The sequence below is a fragment of the Molothrus aeneus genome, chromosome 1, assembly GCF_037042795.1.
Source record: "Molothrus aeneus isolate 106 chromosome 1, BPBGC_Maene_1.0, whole genome shotgun sequence".
In the NCBI taxonomy this organism is placed as follows: Eukaryota; Metazoa; Chordata; class Aves; order Passeriformes; family Icteridae; genus Molothrus; species Molothrus aeneus.
The window spans coordinates 64704402-64720951 of NC_089646.1; the positions used below are offsets into that span (position 1 = coordinate 64704402).

At 38.4% G+C, this 16550-nt stretch overlaps 1 protein-coding gene across 1 annotated transcript in view; it reads left to right on the forward strand.

Moving 5' to 3' along the window:
* The window catches only part of CAP2 (cyclase associated actin cytoskeleton regulatory protein 2), a 68725-nt gene extending 57393 nt beyond the window's left edge, over positions 1-11332 (forward strand). The window contains exons 8-13 of the mRNA XM_066558240.1: positions 2177-2366; positions 3201-3376; positions 4601-4724; positions 4947-5029; positions 7560-7700; positions 9243-11332. Of these exons, the coding sequence (XP_066414337.1) occupies positions 2177-2366; positions 3201-3376; positions 4601-4724; positions 4947-5029; positions 7560-7700; positions 9243-9326 (798 nt within the window). The 3' untranslated portion in view covers positions 9327-11332. The remainder of the gene's footprint in view (positions 1-2176; positions 2367-3200; positions 3377-4600; positions 4725-4946; positions 5030-7559; positions 7701-9242) is intronic.
* Positions 11333-16550: the final 5218 nt, after the last annotated feature.

Here is a 16550-nt window from a genome sequence, read left to right on the forward strand (position 1 = left end):
ATAGCTTCCAGAAATTTTTTCTCTCGTGCACCCTTGCAGCCTTTGCACAATTTAGATGGTGTTAATTCTAAGTGGATGTGTGAGTCTTACACAAGTTTCTGGAAAATTACAGCACTGTACTGATAGGCAGGTGGAAGCAGGAGGTATTTTTGAGAAATCACATGTCAGTCTGGAATTTGGCAAGCAAATTTTCATCTCAGACTAAAAGTTATTAGCCATTACCACTACTGCTATTAATTGCCTTTCATAAAGTGTACATAATTCATAACTGCATGTTCACACTGTGAATGGTGAGTGCCATTTCTGAGTATCTGAGTGTTTTAAAAAGCCCTGCAAATGCAATGTTCATAATTCTGGATAACCAGGGCATAGTGGATTCAGTTGCTATGGTTGCAGGCAACAGAAGGGGAAGATCTGTATTGCACCTCAGGCAGCAATAACTGATTGTACCACTAAATCCACTTACATTCTTTTATTTTTTTAATTACAAGAATTCATTGTTCTGCTGACTCTGCTGCAGGTAACTTCACTGGCATTAGCAGAGGCAGGGAACAGGCACTATAAACTGAGGGCCCAGTGAAGAAGTTGTCCCCAGCCTAAGACATTGACCTGTAATAAGGAAATATGTAAGCAGAAGCTCTGAGCTAAATGTATCCATGCAACACTTGAATGTCTCTAAAAGCAGTTGACTTTAGTTCCAGTATATCTTGACAATAAATTATGATTGGTTCCAAAAGGAGACTCTTCTAATTTGTTTACATTTGATCGAAAAGATTTAATAAGAAGAAGAGAGCTTATCCCCTTAGGAGATCTTGGATTTTTATTTTGTTTTTAAAGTATATCTGAAGAGTAAGTTAAAAAGGAGTATGTGGACCTCAGCCCTTTTCCTGTTATCAGTTTGGGATTACAGGCCAGAACAAGTTTTACTTTTTAAAAAATAGCTGTAGTTTCCACTCCCGTGAGATGCATGAATCAGATCAATGCTTTGCTGTTTCAGTTTAGTGGAAAGCAGAAAGAGTAGTACCATAAATGGTTAAAAATATCCTCAGAGGCCAGCTAAGCAATATCTGTTTCCAGGATGGATTACCAGGGGCGCAGTAACAACCTGTATCTCTTAACAAAGGCAGCCAGTTAGAGGAGCTGTGACTCCATAAGTCGCTGTAATTTTCCCATTGTATCTGCCCACCTGTTAATATTTGCTGCTGCAATGCACAGTATCTCTGTAGCTACCTGAACTCATCAGAACCAATCTAATTTTCTCAATAGTTCTTTTAGAAGTTCCCTCTGTGCTGCAGAGAGGTAGAATCAGAGTGACACTCAGTGGCAGGATAGTAAAAGTGATTCTCAGATTGTCTCTAACATCTATTATTAGGATGTTACAACATTCTCATAAAATTTTAGCCAGATAATTATTAGTATTTTCTGTCTTTTTGATAAAATTCTATGTAACAATTGTAATTCAGACCAAAATATGTACTTTTGATTATGCAAACTGAAAGAAAGATTTAGTTACTTACTTTGCCAAGGCCCCCTTCACTCCTAACTCGTGTGCTGTGATCTCCTGCAACTGAAAAAAAAAGGAAAAAAGAATTTAAGAAATTGAACTAAGAACTCAAAAATTGAATTTCAGAATCAAGATACTTGAATCACCATAGTTTTACATTCTGTGGTATTTGAATCTTTACAGATAACTTGAACAGTTCCAAGAATAGCATTTTGCATCTTGCATACAATTTATCATGTTCCCTATGTATAACTGACAGTTCATGAACCTCTCCGTTATTTGTGTTCTATCAAAACATCATCTTTGTAGGGGAAAAAAAGGAGATATTTTCCTTTTTGTGTAAGTAAACACTGGAATAAGTTATGGAATAGTTACTGTTAAAGATTTTTAACATCAGCCCTTAGAAGTGTTTAAGACAAATATTTTAGGTGGAATCGTTCTGCAGTAAGGGTGGAGTGTGGGCTGTCAGTCTTTCTAGCTGTGCTTGCTCAGGTGCAGGGAAGGATTCATAGGATTATATTCGATTATGAAGCCAGAAATTCTCCTGAGTCTATGGCTTTCTAGAGTCACCCGAACCTGCAGCATTCAAAGATGTTAATAAATAAGAGCTGTTGTGATATACAATGTTCCTTGAAACACCGTGTGTAAAATATTTCCCTCTGTCTCCAACAGGGTCCTGTTGCATCCCCCATGTCCATGCGATCTGTTCTAACCAGCAGCTCCTGCCTTTCCCCGCCACCTCCGCCACCGCCACCCCCGGGGCCGCCCCCCATCTTCGATACGGAAACCGCAAAGGACGAAGGAACTGCATCCCGCTCAGCCCTCTTTGCACAGCTCAACCAGGGCGAGGCAATTACCAAAGGTCAGGAGACAAGAAATCGAATTGTGATCCAGGAGTCAAACTACATCAAGAGCTGTTACATTTTTCACAGCATTTCACAGCTCTCACAGCATTTTTAAGTTACATTCTAGCAGCTCAGATCCTTCTGAGGCTTGCAATGGTTCGATGGAGAAGGCTGCTCCAAAACCTTCTTTAGAAGCCCTAGCATCCAAATAAGTTCAGTATACCTGACATTCACACCATTTAGAGGTTTCCTTTTAATTTTAAGGCAGCCAAGCTGGATATCTTCAGCTCCCAATAGCTGGTCAGCCTCTTAAGTTGCAATTGCAATCAAGTTTTATGTCTCTTTCTGACTCATATTGAGTGTACAAACCTGTGTCAAAACGTCTTACGTGTCAGGTGAAATAAAACTTTTTGTATTAATATTGGACAGCTATAATTTAAGTATATATCTGTGAATTTAAATACATATGATTGATATATTTGCATTTAATGCTGCAGGGATAGATCAAATATTGTCATAAATTAGAAAAAGGAACTCTGATGGAAAAACATGATACAACAAGCTCTCAGAGCTTGTTACAGATAGAGAGGGACCTAGAAGACATTGTGCAATTTTCTGTTGAAGATACTAAGAGCCCATCCACAGTAGAAGAGTTTTTATATGATCTGCTAAAAGTATGTCAGCAGTTACACTTCAGGTTGTTACCCAGCTAAACCTTGAGGAAATTTTTTTAAAAGGTAATTTCAGAGAATAACACAACTACAAACAAACTTCTCATGCTTCAATATGAGCACTTAAAGGATTGGAAAATAGACTCTCTTTCACAAGCACCCTTTCTTTTTGGTTTTTAGGGCTTCGGCATGTCTCTGATGACCAGAAGACTCACAAGAACCCCAACCTACGGGCCCAAGGTCCACCTGTTCGTTCTCCAACAAAAAGCCATACTCCAAGTCCTACCTCTCCCAAGAATTCTCCACAGCAGAACCATCCCCCTGTCTTGGAGCTAGAGGGAAAGAAGTGGAGAGTGGTGAGTTCCAGTCACACCTCTGAATTGCAACTTGCACATTGCAAACCAGGAGGAGCACTGAAATATCTTGTCTGTCATTCACATGCAACAAAACGAAGTTACAACTAAAAAGGGCTGAGTCCTCCATTTCTCTGCATTTGCTACAGTTCAACTTTTACTATTCTGTAGGATTTTAAGTTAATTCATTTGTCTATGAGAATCACTTATTAATTCATCTCACTGGGGAACATCAGAACCAGCATATAAATTCCTTGCAAAATCAGAACAATGCTCCAGAAACAAGTCCATTAGAGAACACCAATTAAAATCTCTTCTTGCAGGCCATTCCTGTGAATGAGAGAGAACAGTTATCACAGACCACACTCTACAGTTTCCCTAGCCAATGGAATTATACATTTATATTTCATTGCCCATTCTATTCAAGCATGTCTTCCGTGCTTAAAAGTAGAGGAGTGTTTTCCTTTTGCCCAATCTGCAGATGGAAAAAGGAGATTTGTTTAAAGTTTGGGTGTTAATTTATGTAGACATATACCAAAGAATCTATGAATGAAAATTGATGTGACTGTGTTGGTTAAGAGAGAGCAGAAAGAACATGCAATTTAGTCATGCAGAAGGTTATATACACAGTCAGTGTATATTACAGTGGAGTCCAGTTTGTGTAAGGAGCAGTCACTGTTTGCCTGTGTTATGTTGTTATGGTTCTACTACTTGGAACTTTCCTTGTGGGTCCCTAGGCTTTCCTGGACATCCCTGGAGTGTAATTGTTCTTTTAAGCCTAGTGAAAGGAAGTTTATCTGCCTATTACTCCATTATTGTATATGGTAATGCCTGTATGTGTTCCGAATATTATATAGCACTTGGGGAAGAAAAACTTGCTCTGTTCTTCAGTCTGAATCAGATGGGAGCCAAACAGCAGTTTTGTGAGTGCCTTTTTTAAATTGTTGTGAGCATAACATCTTTGCTGCAAAATTAATGGATTTTATCACTCTCTATGCTAACTTCTTCAGCTCTGCAGCTCTAAAAGATACAGTGTCATCTAAGGGTCAGTTAGGTGAGATACCTGGTCACCAAGCAGATTAGGATTTTAAGCCACAGGAAGGATATTGCTCTGTTGTAACTGAAGATGCAATGACTCGAGGATAAATTGTACTAAACTCTGTCTGACTGTTAGCTAAAGACCATTAGTTAAAGACAACCAATTAAATAAACTTTCTTTTGAAATAGGAATATCAAGAGGATAAGAATGACCTGGTCATTACCAACACTGAACTCAAGCAAGTGGCCTATATTTTTAAGTGTAACAAATCTACACTTCAGATAAAAGGAAAAATCAACTCAATTACTATTGGTGAGTGGGTAGCTCAGCTGGGCTTCAAGTGACAGTCTTGAAAAAACTGACTTATGTGATTAATAATGCATCTGAATCATTCCATTCATTTTAATGATTGATTATGAGAGTAAAGTCACTCAGCTATGCAGTGCAGGACTCGGAATTTTCATAGTTAATGTAGCAGGTGTGCATGTATTTGCTTTTGTCTTGCCTTTCTTATTTGTGATTGCTTTATTTTAGACAACTGTAAAAAGTTTGGCCTTGTGTTTGACAATGTTGTGGGAATCGTGGAAGTGATCAACTCCAGGGATATTCAGATTCAGGTAAATATCCAATTGAGAGATGAAGACAGACCTAGAACAAGTGGGGGTGAAAAAGCCCAACATATGGTTACAAGAGATTTTAAAAACTCACAGAGAACAACAAAACTAAGAAGTATCCAAATGGATCTTTATATGCTCTAAATTCTGCTGATGTTTTTAGAAAATGCTTGTGAAAATTTACTATCACTGAACCAACCTCCCATAGCCCAGTGCCTTCTGGTTCTGGTGAAGCTGAGAGATCTGTACGCTGGCAGAACTGTTCCCTCTGTCCCTGATCTGCTTGCTTTCATGCTAAGCAACTCCCAGCACTTTGAAGTTCAGTAGTGCTTACAGCAGAAATTCTAGCAGTTAGCTAATTGACTTCTAAGTGCACAAGATTTTTTTCTTTTCTTATCCTCTCAAAGGAAATGTTAAAATAGACTGTCAAAGGACAACTAAAAGCTATAACATAAAAGTAGGTGCTGGGATTTCAAAAAATCTCCCTGGCCAGTGATGTGATACTTTATATAATGAAGTAGTGTACTTATTTGCCTTCAAAAAGCTTAATCAGACATCATCTTCCTTATGATCCTCATGAAAAGAAAATGCACGTATTTTAAATCTATACATTGCCCTCTCTACTGGGGACACTTGTCCTGCTCAAAATGTACCGTCTACCTAACATTTACAGCACTTCAGTCATCCTGTTCCACAGAGGTCTAACTACCTGCTCTAATACTGGGTTGTGTCTGACACACAAAGTGTAATCTCAAGAAGGGACTCCAGGACATATTATTTTGAGTGAAAAAGAAATGTTAATTATTACATTAAACTGCCACTCTTCAAAGTGAGGTCTTTTGCTTAAGAGGCTGTGCCTGCTGTATGATATTAAATATAGGCAGTCCTGCTCCATGCTTCAGAAATAATGGTCACAGCCACCACAGGGAATAGGAGCAAGATGGGATTTTTATATGTTGAACCTTATGCAAGTGACTGAAGTATAACATCAGTTTTATTCATGATCACTACATGTCTTTTTACAGCAGAGGAGACAGTTAGTTATGGATCCCAGGCACTTATTTGAGCAGTTTTAAAATAATTATATTATTTTTAATCATTACCTCCTAAACTATTCATGAAAGCTGAAAAATTAGTATGTAATAAATAGCAAAGCCCCAGCTTGCTAATACTCAAATAAAGTGGAAATACCTTTTATAAGAATCAAAATTCTTGGAATCAAAATAAAGCATGTTCTATGAATATTGATAAGGCTTCTATGTATATCATGGAGCAGAGTGGGCATCCACTTAGGAAGGCAGGATCTGGTTATCTGCTGTATGCTGCTTGAATCAGGCAGCTCCCATAGGGCTGGTGTATGCCAAGTGCTAAGCACCTCAGTTTTCTCAGTAATTTGAAGACCTGAGTTCATAATGTCCAAATACATGATATGTTAGGGCAACAGATTTCAGTAAATTAATCCTAGAGATTTTGCTATAGTGATTTCAGTGCCATATTGCTTGTCTCTGCTTTATCTCAGTGGTATCTTTTTTTTTGCCAGATGTTTGCAAAAATTTTTAAACACCCCTTCCTTCTGTTCTTGATTGCATAAGAACCCATTTAAGAAGAACTTTAAGATGCATTGATCCACTGCATAGCTCAGACTTCAGGATAAGGGTGGGATGCAAGAGGACAGACCACTTGGTTTACTGCCACATTTAAGGAACTGAAGTTGAAAGATACTCTTTAATTAAGTGATGGGAGACATTCTCATTAACAAGTACATCTCTGTCACATGCTATCACTGTTCTATGGCTTAGGATAATCTCTGGTGTTTTGATGTCCAGAGTATATTGCTGTCCTTGCTAGAGAGGGCAGGAGCAGGAATTTTACTGACAAAAAGTGAGTCAAGACTGTTGGCCATGAAGATATCTTTCAATCTGTAAAATTGTAAACAAGAGAAGATTTCCCTTCCTCACCTCAAGTAAATCCTGTGCTTGCTCTTAAAGAGACATACGAAATAGTTTTAGAGATTTAATTAAGTTGATCTTAGTACATATTCAGAACTGTAGCTTGCCTGAAGAGGATAAAAACCCTTTCCTGTTGCATGCTACAAGAGCTTTGAAGTCTTCAGAGTGTATTACAAATCACTTGTTGAGTACTGCTTTATGCTGGGGTCTTGCCTTTGCCCTTACTGGGTTGAAGTTGACATGTTTGACTTCTAAGCCAATACTCACTGCTGAGCAAGGTGAACACTGCCTAAATGTCAGCACAAAAGTATCACTGAAATTAGAGAGAATCAGAGAAGTACTGTCATCAAACTGTATATTAAAAGCTTGCTGTACATTACAGTTTTGCTGTTGTGTATAGGTCTTTGTTACCACCACCAAGAATTTTCAGTGTCCAATAAATCAAATCAAAGCGTCACGCAGGTAGGTGACACATAGATCAGGTGCTGGTGGCAAAAATTAGACCTAGAAGGCAATGAGGATTTTATTAGCAGTATCTCTGTTTGTATTTTAAGATTTGATGTTAAGTAGATTTTATTTTGCAGGTGATGGGGAAAGTGCCAACCATTTCTATTAACAAAACAGAAGGCTGCCACATCTACCTCAGTGAGGAGTCATTGGATTGTGAGATTGTGAGTGCCAAGTCATCTGAGATGAACATTCTCATCCCCCAGGATGGTGATTATGTGAGTGAGATATCTTTTTAAATTTCCTTTCTCTTTCATATTAGTCTTGGCAGTTAAGAGCACTTAAGCTGGTAGGAAAGAAACTGATGTAACACACATAATTATGTCACCAAAAATGATGCAAAACAATTTAATTTCTATGTGTCTGTATCTCAGGAGGAAGAATTCTTTATTTTCTGGGGCACAAAGTAATTTCAGAGATCAAAAATCATGTCCTCTCTTTCCATTCTGATGGATAATGGCTTCATGTCCTATCCATTTGATCTTTTTTTTTATATCTAAACATAGTCTCCCAAAGAAATTACCTTCACAGAAGAGCACTTAAGTTGGAAGATGATGAGGCCAAAACTAAGATAAATGTAACGCTATTACAGGTGAAATAATACAGTATTATATACTTGTTTTTTCTACAGCTATTGATACACGGGCAGCAGCTGTAGTACTTTGTACTATTTTCAACATATGTCCTTAAAAGCCACTTAAACTGGCATTTTTCCAGTTCCTTTCCCGTTCTAGTAAAATTTTCCTACTGTGCACAGTGGCATTTCTAGTAAAGTCATGCTCTGTCACTTCACACACAAGCAGGCAAAGTGTGCTCGTAACAGTTCTCTGGTGTCGGCAATAGAGCAGAGTTGAAATTGCAGTGCATGGCCATAGACAGAACTTAAATTTCTTGCTAGTCTATTGGGCTGGAATTTAATACAGAGGTTTAGGCTTTATGAAATAAAATGTGTAATGAGAACTTTTGTGCTTCACATTTCCAAATGTGACTGCTAGATGCCCAGCTTTACACAAGTAAAAAGGGAACAAGTTTTAGTGGGTTCATATTCACTTATTTCTTTTTTAAGAAGAGTCCTTTTGTTCAGTCTCACCTCAAAATCACCATAACATCAGAAATTACTGGCTACCAAAACATCTCTTCGAGGTCTAAACAAAAAACACTTCTCTTCACATATTTTTTTCTTTACTGGGTACAGAGAAATACTCAACAACATCCCCCATCATTTCACTGAATTTGTAGAATAGAGGGGCATATTATTTGATGTTCTGCTTCATTTTATGTACCCCACAAAGGATGCTGACTATTTTGAAGTGTATCACACTTAAAATGACTGGGATTTTTTTTTATTTTATTCTTCCATATTACAGTATTTGCTTTTTTACAGCTGCTTAAAATTAGACTCCTGGCTTAATCTCCATATCTAAATCCTCTATACTGTCTTCCAACCCAGACATCAATGGAATCTGAAGTCATTTCTGACATGAGGCTTATTTACTTAGTTGATGAAGATAATGATGTGAGAGAGATTATTGCAAAGTCATACCATACCAAGGCTGTTTGAAACTGGGTAGCAATCAGCCTTTTTCCTGTGTGGCATTGTAAAATAACTTCCTAGGGTAATGAAGAAGGCTTCTCTCTAATCCCGGCATGTCTGAGCTATCAATGCTTTCGCAGTCATGTAGAACTAATAGTATTCCACCAGTTTTCATGAGCTATCCTCAGTTTGTTTAACCATCATTGTTGCTTTTGTTTCCTACCAGAAAGAATTTCCGGTTCCTGAACAGTTCAAGACAGCATGGGATGGATCTAAGTTGGTCACTGAACCTGCAGAGATTGTGGGTTGACTTCCTCACGCCATGGAGCACTTGCTGACCGCGGCCAGACTGCGGCCAGCACACACAAAGCAGTAATGTAAAGAACTAGACATAGCAGGAGTTCATGCTGCTGTCATAGGCCTTCAAGCATTAGCTCTGCATGCTAGGAACAATAACACATCTAGCACCCTTTTGTTAGGCATCCCGGTCCTGGTCACATCTCCACAGAGTTTGCCTTCACATACAATTTTAATTCTGAATGAGAATGCAATAGGTTAAACCCCCCCCACCCTCCAGTCACATCATTGGTTTGAAATTTTGTATACATTAAGCCAACATACTGCATGATACACTTTTTTTTATCATCTTGCTTCAGTGCATTCCTTTTTGTATTTCTGCTAATCAAAAACAGCATTAAGACTTTAAGGTGTTTATTTTTGCCTATTAAGCAATTCCTGTATGATGCAGTAAAAATGTACCTATAGAAAGTATGCAATTTCTTGCAGTTCTGTGGCAATCATAATGTGTTTCGTTTCAAACAAGCAAAAAAGGACAACTTTCACCACAGCAATACATGAAAAAATGAAAATGAAAAACAAATCTGGTAGTTTAATAAAAGATGTTTTTAATATGCATATTTAGAAAATCCCACAGTTTTCTGTGAAGATTTTACTGTGGTTCACAGACTTGCTGCTGCCTTCTCTTTTCTTGCAAATTAGTAATTCGCTCTAAGCTAGGGCCTCATCAATGCTAAAACCTTGCAGGAAATTACTTGAAGGTTTTTTGCTCCTTGGATTTCTTTTTTTTTTTTGGGTGACACAATCTCTCACTTTTTAAAATTTCACATTTTATGTTGCATCTTATACAGAAGACCAAGAAAGACAGACACATCTGATACCAGCTAGTTTCCCTTATTTATAAAGTTCCTTTAAAATATTTGTATTGTAACTCATCATGTTCATTAAAAGTATCATCCTGGGGGTTTTTTCCCCACATTTGTAGGAGTTAGTTTCAAATATGTTCACAAAGCAAAGCCATAGATTTATGCCATACTAATTCTGAGCCCAAATAAAGGACTGGTTTAGCCCTTTGACTCTACTTTACAGTCCCTACACTTTTTTTTTAAACAAAGGTGGAGTATTGCATACATTTGTACTATTTCAGCACATAGTACAAATAAAACTTAAAAAATTTTAAAAGTCAATTTATGTTTTTGATCACTTGTAATACTTTGTATCACTTAAATCACAGTGAGATGCTTGCAGAGCTAGTTACAAGCTAAATTTTGTGCCTAATTTATCTTGAAAGTACATTAACTCTTAAGGGTTTTTAAGTATACCTTTGATTGTAAACCCTATACAATACAACCAGTAGTGCTCATTCCTTACAGTTTTGCTATCTGATGTTTAACCTATGTGTATAATGTGTTTGCTTTAATATATATCATTTTTTCAACAGTAAACTTCTTATGAAATAAAAAGGAAAATGTACTTGTTTAAAAACAGAGTTGTTCAGAGCTTAACCTATTGCACTGTTTGTCCTACAGGCTTTCTCTTCCTTAAACCCTGTTTCAAAAGCTGGGGTGAGAAAAAGTAGCTCCTCCTCCCATTTCACTAAAATATCACCACTTTTGCTGCCATAACCCACCTCACAGTGAGTAGAGGATATTCTGTATGCTGGCAGATAAATCTGAAGTGTCATGCACATAACTTTGGTGACAGCCAGCAAATTGAGCTTTTCATGATTCTCACTTCTAGGTACACCTGTATGTTCCAGGGATTATGTCTAGGGAGATGATCATGATCTAGTGCAAGTTGGTATGGTTTGCCTTCTATTTTTAGCTTTTCCTGTTGTTTCTCTATATGGCTTCAATCACAGGTGGTCCATTCTGTATATCACTTGGATGTGCCTAATCTCTGAAAAATGGGTCTCGCATACTTGTCACGATAAAAGGATTGTTGAAGGGCTGTTTATTCTGTAAATCATAATTGTAACGTGTTCCACAAATAATCTCCTTCTGGAGCAGTCTGGCCTGAGATATTGACGTTTTCTTTCATACAGCATCAAAGAGGGAACAAGGCATTATGCAGCAGCAGGATGCCACTTACTGCTTTTGGAGGTAAGACACAAACCAAGTATCAAATCCTGATGATGAACAGAAAGCAGCAATACAGCCCTGAATCACTACTGGGGAAAATTCTTATAGTTCCTCTGAGAGATTTAACTCCTCCATCAAATACAAAGTCTACGAAAGCTGATCTGATTCTTCTTTAAACATTTGAAGGCAAACTCCTTCATGGCTAGTCCTTCACCTTAACATTCATGTTAAGTACATTGCTTTGACTGGTTACTTAGCAGAAATAGGTCCTGTAAAGTAACAACACATGCCTGACAGTCTAAGCACACCTCAGACCTTTGTCAGAGGGTAGAAGTTTAAAAGAAAGGAAGAAGGCCCTGCATAGATAGACCCAAGGCAATTGCTTCAAACTAAGAAAAGGATACCAAGCCAATGCATTACTGAACACCAAAAAAGTAGGAGAGAGACTTCTAAAATAGATTATATCCAGCACTCTTAGTCAACCACGTAACAACGACAACAAACCTATAACCACCTTTTGTCAGTTCAGTTTGGTCATCATAAAAAATACTTGTCATACATTTCCTGTAGGTTGGACTGTTCTTTCCCTGCAACCTGTCATTAAATTCAAAATTACAAAGGAGTGCTAAATCAACAAAGTTATGCTTCTACTTTACATGAATTTGTGTACAATTAAAGGTTAAAAACTCATTTTGTGAAAAATCAAGTTTATCTTAAGAATAGAAATAGCCAACAAACTGTGAAGAGTCATTTGATGAGTCATCTCAACCATGAGCAGTTGCAGCCACCAAGTTTTCAGCACAAGACTGATCTGTGTTTGATGGTTGATTCCAGCAAGGAATGAATTGCTAAATGCTGAGCATCCCTAAGGTCCCATTGATCTTTTTTTTACTGCATGCTGTCACACAAGATATACCCCTTGATTTCTGAGTTACACTGCACTAATATTGTGGTCATGCCCTAAAGTCAGTACCACTGCCAAAACAGAAAACAGTGAATTTGGTTCATATATTAATAGGTAAAAAATGTGTTTGGTGGAATTAGCCAGTTCATTTCTATAAACCTGCATGGGTCAAATATTCACTAGTACAGATGGTCTCAATCAGACAGTAAAACACACATAAAAGGGAAGGTGAGTTTTTAATTGAAGTGTCTAAAGGTAAAGAGCTTTTTTTCATATGAAAAGCTTCAATGGATGTCAAACTTTCTTAAATAGAACGGGGTGCAAAGAGGAGGGAGCCAGGCTCTCTTCAGGGGTGCCCAGTGACAGGACCAGAGACAGTGGGCACACACTGAAACAAACACAGGAGATTCCCTCTGTCCCTCAAGAAACTGTTTTTGTGCAAGTGACCAACATTAACACAAAGAGGCAATGGAGTCTCCCCCCTTGGAGAATTCAGAAGTCCCATGGCCATGGCCCTGAACAGCCAGCTCTAGGGGGCCCTGCTTGGGCAGGGGCCAGGTGGACTCCAGAGGTCCCTGCCAACCTCAGCCCTTCCGCGTTCTGTGATTCTCGCTTAGTTGTTACCAAGAACCCACGGAAATTACAAGCATCGAGGTAGTAACTCCAAGTACCCACCAGATGGCAGGAAACAGCCGAGGCCAGGCCTTTGCAAGCTTGTAATGACAACCTGCGGGACTGCAGCGTTTACTAAGGGCGTGAATGCTCTTTGCCATGGAGCTGGGGAATTCTGCCCTCTAAAAGTCACTGTAAAACACTTAATATTACCTTGATCTTGAAATCATCATCTTGGTAAAAGGTGAATGTTTGAGTGGGATGAACGAGGAAGAATAAAAAATAACTACTTGTTACCAATTATTAAATAGATACTTTGGGTTGGTTTTCCTTCTTTTTTTTTTTTTTTTTAACACTGCTAAGCACATCTTCATTTAAAGAATACCTGATTGAACTTAAAAGTAATACTTAACAGAGCCATTGAAGATAAAGGAGTAAGTAATTTCAAATCTGTGTTTGAAAACCAGAAATCTTTTCCATGAGCTAGAGAATTAGGCACTTGCTAAGGCTTCCCTGTGCCATAGTTATTTTGCATACAAATAATTTTTGTTCTTACTCTTTCCTGAATCTCAACATATCTGGATCTGCAGGAGTTCCTTACTGCACTATGTGTTCATCACCCTGTGCCTCACATGTCTTTCCTAGAGATCAGACATTTGGCCATTTGGAATGCTTCAGGGGCTCAGTTCAGTGTGCACCCTTAGTGCACTCTCCTGATGTGCTGTTCAACTGGGCTCCTTCTAAAATACGGAAGCTTCCAGACAAATGGAGGTGACACAATATGCTAGCAAGCACAGCAGTTAGCAAGAACATACAAAGCAGGTTCAGCTTCTCTTCTGGACATGATCTGGGCCCAGCTGCTGTGAAAATATAGCCCAGAAGTAGCTACTGCTCTCTGAAGATGCCTATAAACAGGCTCCTGACTTGTGATAAAATCCCCCTCTTATTAGATGAAAATCATAAATAATGCTCCCCAGGGAATGTTCTGACTACCAGAAGACAAGAACCTGTTCTGTCTTTATGGTTGAAATAACACTGAAAAATCTTTTTGTGTGCCAGAAGTTTTGTAGAAGAGCAGAGAACATTCCCTACTCCACCACCCAAAACTGACCCTAGTGGTGACTTCCTAGGTTTAACCCTTCTTCCCTAGGTCTTGTGGCATGCTGAGGACCCTACCTGATCACCACTGACCACCAAAGACTCCTACTCTCCAAAGCCATAGTCCCACTGCTGCTTCAACAGAGGCATCACCATATTTCCTCCCTGGGAAGAGAAGGGAATGTGACAGAGAAGGGAGTTAGGTAACCAGTAAGGCTTCCCAGGGCCACATTCCTGAGTAAAGCTGTTTTGTTGTTACTTTTCCTTCAAACAAGGCCAAGGTAAAAGGCAAATAAAGGTGTTCAAGCACAACTCCTAAAACCAGACAGTACTAATAAACAGGCAATGACACAAAAAACTTGTGTACCCTAAGATAAAAGTGGAAAAGTTGTATTTTTTATCAACTGTGGCCGCCAGGATTCTGTTTTCTCTATTCCACTTGAAGTTGCATCTATTAGAAAGAAGTTGCCTCAGTCAGCTGTGTAAGGCTTTAGAGCCAATCTCTCCCTCAAGTTCCTTAGATGGATGAGACAGATCAGTTTCAGAGTGAAAGGCTCAATTAATTTAATTTGGGAGAAAGTTGTACCATTTTCCACACTAAATGTATAACATTTTACATTATGTAAATGCATACATATATTTTCTGGCTCAAGTTTCATGTTCTGTATCTGGCTGCTTGCCCCAACAAGGGGGAAGGTTCTCATTCTTTGGTGACTCTGTATAGTTTCACTGATGAAGAATCTCTTTAACCATCATTTGTATTTAATTTCATTCTGTACATGATTATAAATACCAGATACAAATGTCTAAATAGCATGAATTGTAGCTGCTGGGCCCAACAATAATTAACCACTTTGCAATGACAAGAGCTTGTTGTTGATTAATGTCCAACAACTCTCATCCAAGGACTCTTTAGAAGAGCTCCTATTATTAGAATATTTCAGCATGATGCAGGAGATGTGGTCTGTTATCCCTGAGCAAAGAAAAGAACTGAACTTCAATGCTTGGATGATTCCTTGGTTTTAAAACATCTTGAAAACAAGATGTTGGAAGGCATAGCAAAAATGAGCAAAGGTACAATGTCTGTGGCTCTGAACATCAGCCAGTTTTACAGCACACCAGTGTTCATTACCTCCTTCTGACCATGAAGGTTTCCCCACTCAAGAGTGACTGATCAGGTTTTTCAGCGTTACCTACACTTAAAGAGCTTAAGGTGAGATTCCAGATTCCCCTTAAACCTTAACTATTATGACACACATTCTTTTGATCTAGTTCAAAACATTTTCTCTTGCCTAAATCTCATTTCTAGGGGAGAGGATATTTAACTGCCAAGGCATTCAACTACTTACTTTCATCAGCTGGTACAGTGAGCTTCCCACCCACAAGAGAAAGCAATGTAGCAAGGAACTGGTGCTGCAGAAGACTATAAATACTGCCCTGTGTGGCAATCTGACACAGCAATGAAACAAGACCCTCTACCATCAAAAGCCTAAGCTGTGAGTTTCTCACTACTGGCAAGCCATGTTGTCACAGCATCTCTGTCATCTGCGTCCCACAACAGAAAAATCTGAATGTTCCCAGAATTTGTGGGTCAGATGTGGGGTATTTTTTTTAAGCAGAAGAATGAAAAACTAATAACTGAAAAATTTGGGCATGAGGAAACATCACATTGTTACCTGTTAGTCCCCTGCTCTCTGCTGTCAGTGATTCTGTTTCACCTTGAATATCCAGAATAATCTCATAGTGAGTTCTAACTATGGCTATGCCTGTGTAATGCTGCTGCTGGTGAGCCTAAAATTTACACGTGACTGGCAGCATTATATGAAGTCTCTGAGATCTTGTAATTGTACTTTAAGATCTGATCTGGCTTCCAAAACCTGTGGCCACAGAGACCAAAAAAAAAAAAACAAAACAAAAAAACCCCAAACTATTAAAAAAATAAAATAAAAAAGGGCTAGATACTCCGTGGTCCTGAAGGGTTTGTGGTAGAAATCAAATTTAAAAAAATTAAATAGACTGTAATTCATGAAGGAAGAAGTGAAATATTACAGAAAAATAAGTCTTGCTACATTTAATTTATTGTCAGTTTTCCAAAATAGCTTTTCTATTAGGAATTAATAGATGGTTTAAAACCATGTTTTCCTCTATACACATGTCTATCTTCCCTCCTTTCTTTCTTCCTAATCATGCTAAAACTTGCTGTGTTTCCCTAAACATTTACCCATATTGATTTCACCAAGGTCTATGTTACAAAACATGCCACGGTAATTAAAACTATAGCTACATAGTGAGTGCCAGCACCTTACATAACTGCATAATCTTTTATGGGTCACTATTTGATAATCACTTAGGCAATTCATCTCAGCTTGCTTGTATTAGAGACTTGCTCCACACAAACTTCTGGAACTGAAAGAGTGGAAATTTCTGTTGGATACACGGGGAAAATTCTTTACTGTGAGGGTGGTGAGGCAGTGGAACAGGTTGCCCAGAGAAGCTGTGGATACCCCAACCCTGGAAGTGTTCAAGGCCAGGTTGGATGGGG